General features: G+C 31.0%; 1 protein-coding gene across 1 annotated transcript in view; it reads right to left on the bottom strand.

Moving 5' to 3' along the window:
* Positions 1-10: 10 nt before the first annotated feature.
* LOC111636710 (transcriptional regulator ATRX homolog) overlaps positions 11-8,990 on the bottom strand; it is a 158,800-nt gene continuing 149,820 nt past the window's right edge. The window contains exons 23-24 of the mRNA XM_023382014.1: positions 4,621-4,728; positions 11-1,410 (exon numbers count right to left, since the gene is read on the bottom strand). Of these exons, the coding sequence (XP_023237782.1) occupies positions 793-1,410; positions 4,621-4,728 (726 nt within the window). The 3' untranslated portion in view covers positions 11-792. The remainder of the gene's footprint in view (positions 1,411-4,620; positions 4,729-8,990) is intronic.

The raw sequence follows: 8,990 nt of genomic DNA, 5'->3' as shown, positions 1-8,990 counted from the left end.
TATGAATAATGTTGATTAAAATGACTGCCTGGTGTCTGCAGAAATTAAAACATTTTTGACAAGTTATGGCATTTTGAAAAGTTTCTTGTATTCACTATTCTATTGAACTTAAATGTTCAAAAGTAAAAAAGAAATGATGATTATTTTTGTACAATGTATGTTTAAGTATGTTTTAAAAATAAATATGCACACAGAAAAAACATTTATACTTAACTGTACTTATAGAATTGGCACAATTGTTATTTTGATGACAGAATAATATTATATCCCACTTTTCACCTTTTTTTTCATATAGTTCACACAGTATGCTGTATTCATTTGATTTAATATTTAACTGAATATTAATAAATGCAAATGATCTGAAATTGAAAAATGCTTTCAAGACTTATACTTAAATATATAATGTACTTTTATAAATATCTTAACATGTTTGAATACTGTTTAAATTAGATTAAAATTATAAAGCATATAGAAAATATTTTCAAACATCACACCGTTGTTCATATACTGATATATTTGCTTAACAAAAAAAATGAACAAAACTTTTTTAAACAAACATATCTATACGATTAATTTCATTTTCTACAATGAATAAACACTTATCATTGTTTACTTCTTGTCTTTGTAGGGGAGAACACATCACATTCATTACAACTGATGATATTCCTTGGTATTTGTGGAATGGTTTATTTCCCATCACAAATGGATTTCAATCCATTTCTGGAGGAAGTTTTAAGTGCCACAGATGAAAGAACTATACAAACATTTAATTCACGTGAAAAATTTATCATATTATTCTAATTCCGTTATGGTAACAGATGATGTATGAGAACTTTGTGGCCGGATTTTTGGAACTGGGTTTTCACAGTCTTCTGCTTCAGTAATAACAGGTTCTTGAGTGGAGTCTTGTGGAAATGAATGATTGTGTTGAGACTGATGTGGGTTAGATATTGGAGTTATTGTTACTCCGTTGCCTATGTTGAATCGAGGCACATTTGTATTTCCGGGGGTACTAAAACGAAAAGTAGTCCTGTTGTTGTTGTTGTTGTTGTTTAATAAAATGTTATTTCCAGCCAGTCGAATAGCATGACCTCTCAGAACAGATGATGCATATGGAGCATTATTTACTGGTAGTCTTTGGCTAGTAGTAGTTATAACAGGTACGCGATTGTTTGAAAGTAACTGAATGTTAATTGTAGTAGGTCCTCGAGGTCCTTGTTGTAGAACATTCTGATTTATTCCCAAAGCTGGTGATTGTCCTTGAGATGGTGTGCCTCTGGTTAATGTTATTTTATATGCCTGTGTTTGATTTGCTCTATTCAAATGATTCATTCGATTATTTTGATTCCACGGAGGATTACGAAACCTAATTCCTGCAGCAGCTTGCTGAGCCTGATGTATTTGCGACTGCTGTTTAATAATAAAAATTTAATTAATATATGGAATATAAAATAAATTACTACACTATTTTAACAAGAAAAATTTTTATAATTTATAAAAAATTTTACTTTTATCACATTTAAGATTTTATATATGAAAATTAGAATTAACTTTTGTTCTTGTAATAATGAATCCAAAAATGATTACTCTCAAAGATGATTCTGAACTCGTTTAAATTCAAATATTTTTGAAATGTGATAGGAAATTCTAATGTTTACAGTCATTGCTGGACTACTACAAACTATGGTAGTTCAACATGGCGACTCTTGGAAATCTACTTATCTTGTATGGAAAGTCTTGAAATATAGTTTCTATAGGCATGGAAAATAACAGAAATTGATATCCATAATCTGTTCTTGGAAATATATAACAATGATATGATGTATTTGGTAGGGCAGTAAAAATAGTATGTGGAGTCAGTAAAAAAAATGTAGACTCCAAAATCAAAATAAACAAACTTAATTAAAGTATAAGCTTAAAACTTAAATAACAGGAGATTGTAAAAGAAGTAGTCAACACTGATCTGGATGAATATGCAGAAGTCCAAACTCATTCCATATTTTGTATAATAATATTCTGAGCATTCAGAAAAAATTTCCATGGAAAAAAATTAAGTTTCAAAATTCACCACTATGGAACTTATGGTGCTGTGAGTGGTAAAAAGTACATTGTGTAATGAATGCATATCTTGGTCAATTTCTGAACACAATACTGAAAATTGGTAATTATGACTGTGCCAGGATGCACCTTTCTTATGAAGCTGTTTAATGAAAACAGTGCAAATGCTGCAAGTATGCCTTGAGTTAAAATGCCTTAGTAAGTTGCAATGAGGTTGTTTTTTGGCTGCTCATAACACCAAAAATTTACTTTTGAAACTAAATTTTTTTCCATTAAAAATTTATTTCACATTTCTAGAAACACCAGCACCAATATCTGGATGAATTTGGACTACTAATATTCCTCCGAATAGCATTGAAAGGAGTACTTTAATTACAATCACCATGTGTACAGGTTATGCCTAAAAAGTAGCCTGGTGTTTCACATAATGATGATAAAATGTTTGGTATTGGTTAAATCTCTAAATCAGTGTTTCTCAATTTCTAACTAATCATTGCCCCCTTCAGTAAAACTGTTACGTAGTATCGCCTTCTTCACTACAAAATTCCGACACCGAGGGCCAAGACTAACACAAAATTCGTACTGCATTGAATAGGCTAGTGCAGGGGTGGCCAACAGTTTTTGCCCCCGGGCCGAATTGGAAAGAAAACTTTTTTCACGGGTCGAATCAGAGGCTGCCCTAGCAAGATTTTGAGGTGATGCGAAATCTCATTGTTGTGCCACCCCATAAGACTAAATTGTACATAGAGATTACACGTACATCTTTCACATTATCATGCATTATCAACATTCTACGCTGTTGCTGAAGACATTTGTAATGGAGTGCACACAGTTACTTGTTGGTCTTTTTTTTTTTTTAAGGCATCAGAATTTTTCGTCGAGATATTCGGACTTAAGTAGCTAATATTGAAAGGTTAATCGCAAGCCACATAAATTCATTAGACGGGCCGGATCCGGCTGCGGACCGTATGTTGGCCATGCCTGGACTAGTGACTAGTATAATGTTATTTGTTTAATTATTGTACGATATAACGTATAAAATATCTAATTATTCTTAATATAATGTTTTACTATATCGTCCAGAAAATTGTTTTTCGCCCCCAAAATATAAATTGTTACTAATCGCCCCCTTAACATGTAAAAACGCCCACATGGGGGCGATATCGCCCCGTTGAGAAACACTGCTCTAAATAAATCTGAAACTAATATCTTCCTATTGGAATGTTTCCAACAATCTGAAACAGTTCATTCTACAAACCAATATTATCATATATATATATATATTTTTTTTAAATATACACATTATTCACATCATTTTGCATGACAGGCATTCAAACATGGTGATGGTGCACTGTAAAACTAAGTGACAGTAGACAGTGTCCTCTCCACATGTGATTTGCCACAATGGCCATGTGACATGCAGTTATTGTTACTTTTGGCCTGTGCGAATTTTATAGGTCTACTGCAATGGACAGGCAATGTGCCAGGTCTGGCAATATTTCAAACCAGTTGATAACGATTTTTCAACCTGACTAAACCATTATAAATTTATTCAAGGAAGCTTTTAAATTACTTTTCTTAAAACCGGGCTAGTCAGACCTATGCAAACTAGATAATTACAATTACATAGCGTCTAGATCTGAAAAGCACTTGAATTTGCAAACCAATGAGCTTTCAGGCTTTCATTTATTATCAACACCTGTATTGTTCTATCCATATATGGATTGAAGCAAGTATTGGATTATATTAGCGGGGTTGAGGCCGAAGTTTTCATCTTTAAAACATGAATGTTGAGTGCTGCTGCTACCTTGTAAGCAGTGCTCAACATTCACGTTTTAGAGATGAAACTTTGGCTGCAACCTCGCTATTAGCAGAATTCAGTAATGTATCCTCTCTAATTTTATGGTATCACTAGCTGCAAGTACCCACTTTGCTGGGTTTTTATTTGTTTGTACATTTATATGTAATATAGTTTTTTTTTACACAAATTCTGTCAAGTGAACTTGTATGCTGCAATTATCTATAAAATAGTGTCAAAAGAAAAGGACAATGATTACATTGTCATAAGAGGAATGTAACAAAAGATAGGGCAAGTGATTACTTAGTAAAATTTATACTATAAAACACTAATAATAAGAACTCTTAATTCAGACTTTATATATTCAGATCCTATTAGAGTTAGAAAGAATTTGACAATGGGTTTTTCTCTTTTGATAAGTGAAAGTGAATAAAAACGAAAAGGTTTCTATAAAATAGAAGGAAAAAATGTTAGTCTTTTCTTCTATAGTAATTAATAATAATTAATACAATACTAATGAATCCTAACAATTATGTATTTAATAATTCAAATGGTAACAAATATTTAATTATTCAAAAAAAAAGTTATTCAAAATTCAAAAAAAAATTTAGTTACTCAAAAAAAAAAAAATATAATTAACATTAATATATATTAATTACATACTTTGAAATAACCAATGTTAACTATATTGATTATTTAATTTAAAATAATAATTAAAAATTAAAATGCCTTCATATTTTTAAGAATTTTATTTTTAGTGATACCTGAGCTCTTATTGTCTGCAGAACTTGAGTTAATTGTTGAATAGACACATTTAGGGCTGAGAGATATTCATTTAACTGCACTGGAGCAGTCTCATTTCGAGCCATATACTGTTAAAAATTAGATTATTATTAATTCAGTTAAATTTAAATATATAAATTCAAAAAATATTTAAAATAAAGTAAATTCAAAATTAAAAAAATAATAATAATAATAAATCACAGAAAAAATTCAAATAATTTTGAAAAAGAAATTTTTGCATTTTTAATACAGGAATACCCCAACTTATGCAAACTCAGAGTTACGTGCTTCTTAATTTTTTCGTTTGGTAACACTTCCACCTGCTATCTTCAGTGTTTCTCTTACTGTGATATGCACTGAATGCATTTCACACAAACTCTAAGTGCATGATTACAATTCTATGATCCACAAAAGTTAAGATGATTTTGTTATGTTTTTTAAACCCTTAAAAAACTATAAAGTCCAAACAAAGTAAATCTGATTCTCCTGCACTTAATAAAATGAAAGGAAAACAATATCTTTGGAATGTAAACTTAACATTATCAAGGATTTTGACCTACTGGAATCTGCAGTAAGAACAAGTATAAAAGATAAATAAAGAATTCTCAAATGGTATGGTATTACTACTGAGATGGAAACAATGCTGAAATTATGGTGTTATAATCAAGTAAAAGTTAAGAATTGTCCAGTTGATCAAAACAAAAACACTGTTATCAATTTATGCTGATTTTTGAGAGGTTAAAAGAAGCAGCTGGGAAAGATAGAAATTTTGTAGCCAGTGATGGTTAGTTCAACCGATTTAAAACTTGCTGTAATTGGCACAGCATTGTGGAGAGGCAGCAAGTGCTGATAAAGAAGCTGTGTCTTCTTTTCCTGAAACACTCAAGGCTATGATAGAAGAAGGTGACTATAGCAGTGAAACTGTATTTGATGAGGATGAGAGTTGCCTGTTCTGGAAGATGATGTCTAAAAGAATCTTTATCACACGTAAAGAAAAAAACTTTTCAGACTAAGATTTCTAAAGACTGATAGACGGTGATGGTTGGCAGGAATGCAACTGGTGACTGCAAGTTAAAACCTCTCTTAATTAACTGCTCCAAAAACCAAAGAGCCTTAAAAAATATATCTAAAATTGGCTTAACAGTGATTGAAAGTCAAATCTTAAGGCTTGGCTGACAGCTTCCATTTTTTGAGGGCTGATTTTGTCACCACTTCATACCTGAAGTCAAACATTATTGCGAGTTTAAACAGATTCCATTCAAGTCATCAAAACATTCAAGGCTTACTACATGAGGTGTTCGTTTGCACATCTGAATATGAGGCAAAACAGTAANTGACAGCTTCCATTTTTTGAGGGCTGATTTTGTCACCACTTCATACCTGAAGTCAAACATTATTGCGAGTTTAAACAGATTCCATTCAAGTCATCAAAACATTCAAGGCTTACTACATGAGGTGTTCGTTTGCACATCTGAATATGAGGCAAAACAGTAAGACATCTGTTAAAGACTTTTGGAAACAATTCAACGTTTTACATACTATAAGAATTACTAGAAAAGCTTTGGATGAAATTTCCAAAAAAACATTGAAAGGTGTCTGGAAGAAACTTTGTCCATTTTTTTCAAAAATAAGATGGAAACAATGCTAGAAGCTGACCACGTTACTCATGTGATCAAGTAGTAGTTAATCTTGCCAGGCAATTAGATCTGGAAGTCAATGGTTATGATGTCAACAAGCTGTTGGATTCACATAGTCAAGAGCTGAAAATTGATGAGCTCATAGAGAAGCGTGAGCAAAACATCATAGAAGTATCCAATACTTCAGGCTCAGTTCCACCAGAAAAGCATATGACAATTGCAAGCTTGAAAGAAGATCTCAGCTCAATTGAAAAAAGCTTAAAAATTTTAGGAAACATAGATGCCAACAAAGAACACGTTATAACTACAAAGCAAGGAATAAAAAAAAAATTATTAGCTTGCTATAAAGTTCTGCATGGAAAAAAGAAGGTATTGTATCATCAGATGATTTTATGCAGCCATCAACATTGAAATAACTGTTTCACATAACTCATTTATTTTTTTAAATATTTTGCATTAATATGTGTAAAGAATTGCAATTTTATTAAATATTTTTCTTCTAAACCAGTATTTTTGTTAGTCCTTGGTCCCAATTAAACAGAATTTATATGCATTTACAGTGTTTGTACCCTGCAAAATTGTACCAACTTTCATGAATTCAACTTAAGTGATTTTTATCACATCCACCTATTGTGTAACTTCAGGGTATTATTGTATTACAAAATGGAGTACTGAAAAACAAAATTTAATTACAATATTATAAATGAATGGGCTCTGATAATCAAAATTGCAAGTTAGAAAAAGCTAGTGAAATATTCTGTTTTTATTCATTCATCTTCAAATTGTAATGAGAAGAATATTTTAGCATCTACTATTTAATATGTATGATTATTATAAAGTAACTCAATCAAATTATTTTCTAATTAAAGTTTCCATTTAAATATTTTTATTCCAAACTTTTTTAAAAGTGATCAGCTTATTTTTAGGATTAGCTTACAAAATCAATTATCCAAACAGAATAGCAGAGAAATTTATTTTTAAAAAAATATGTTAACGAGGTTGAATGATGGTTACAATTATGTAGTTTGAAAAAAATTGGAAAAAGACTCCTGCTCAAAATTATACTTGGTTTAAAAGAAGTTAAATAAATCATCTTTTAGTAGTCTTTTACTCTTGATATAAAAGTTTTATCAATAAATAAATTATAATTATTAAAAAGATAATATAATGTTATGTTTCAGTATAACTTCAGACCTGCCTTTTATTCTGAACTGGTGCTAGCTAGTACAATTTAAGGTTGTGTGTCTTGTCAAAATTGTAATTTTTTTTTACTTGCCGAAGAACAGAAGTTTCACTAAACCATTCATCTGAGGTAAAAGAATGCAGTGTCCATCTATCAACAAGTATCTGGATGTAGTGTGACAGTCATGTGTATCTTCTGGTTCTGGTACCCTTGGTAAGTCTTAGGGATCTGCAACCTCATTTTCTTCTTTAGATTTTTATTATGATTATTGATGAATGATTACTTACATTGTCCTAATTTGACGGCTTAAAAAACTTTGCAAAAAATCAAAGAATAAAAGATTTGGTATCAATAACAGCTGCAAAGCATGCTGTTATTGGTACCAAATCATTGAACCAATAATAGCAAGGCATGTTTTCTGTGTAAATGCAACTTAATTTTGATAGCTTTGAAATTCTGTTCAGCCTTCCATTTTTTTATTCTTTTATTTAAGCTGAAGCTAGGAAAATAGTTTATAGACTTAACATATGTGAGAGGTTCAAGGTTAATTAACATTAATACATGATTGATTAAGAAAGTGGAACAATCACAGTTTTTCCCCAACACCTCATATTTCTGTCATACATGGATACAAGAAATAGACAAATGATTAAATATCCCTTGGAGTCAACAATCATTATGATGTTTAGACTTATGTTACAATCTTAGTCAAAACATTTGATTATTAATGAGGGAAAACTGTCAAAACCGATGAAATTATGAGGTAAGAGGAGTCATAAAATGACTAGAAAATATCAATAATTCTGCTGAATTGCAGACAATTCAGCAGAATTATTGATATTTTCTAGCCATTTGACAGCTCATATCAGCTATCCCGGACACAACTCGAACTTAGAACACATTAACAAGGGGAGGGCACAACTTAAGAAATTCACTTTGGGATGAGACTTGGTATATAGGTAGTACTCCATTTGGGTGTTCAACTCTCAAAACAAGAAAGTGCAATGGCCAGCCAATTTTGAGAAAAAGACAATTAAAAATTCGAGCTCAGCTTATGTACTAGTAAGTTTCATTAGGTTGGCAGCTGTTGAGCGGCTCAGTCAATAGTGTTCTTGGTTACCGCCAAGTCGTTCAGGGTTCAAATCTCAGTCTTTATTATTATTATTATTATTATTTTTTTTCCTTTCTAAAAATTTTTTTTACTTATTTTAAAAAATTTTTAGAAAGAAAAAAAAATACACGACTTTCATCCACCAATGCCTATATTTCCAATTTGTCTCCTTCTGATGCCACCTCTACCGAAGATCCATGATCATCTTGCTGATGTTGTATGAACATTGTATGAAGTGTCATCATGAGGTATTTTGTTAAATGTTTGTAAACTCTCTCTCTCTTGGTTGATTTAGAATTTAAGGTAGATTTAAGCTTTAAAGAAATCGCTACATGTGAGAACTATTCGTTTTGTCTCTGGTAAATGGATCATATTAATGTTATGTTGTGTCTGTAATCTGTTTTATTGTTTATATTACAG

Source organism: Centruroides sculpturatus, unplaced genomic scaffold, assembly GCF_000671375.1.
Source record: "Centruroides sculpturatus isolate CEXI.00-Female unplaced genomic scaffold, Cexi_2.0 scaffold418, whole genome shotgun sequence".
In the NCBI taxonomy this organism is placed as follows: Eukaryota; Metazoa; Arthropoda; class Arachnida; order Scorpiones; family Buthidae; genus Centruroides; species Centruroides sculpturatus.
This window is presented reverse-complemented; position numbering and strand designations above follow the sequence as displayed.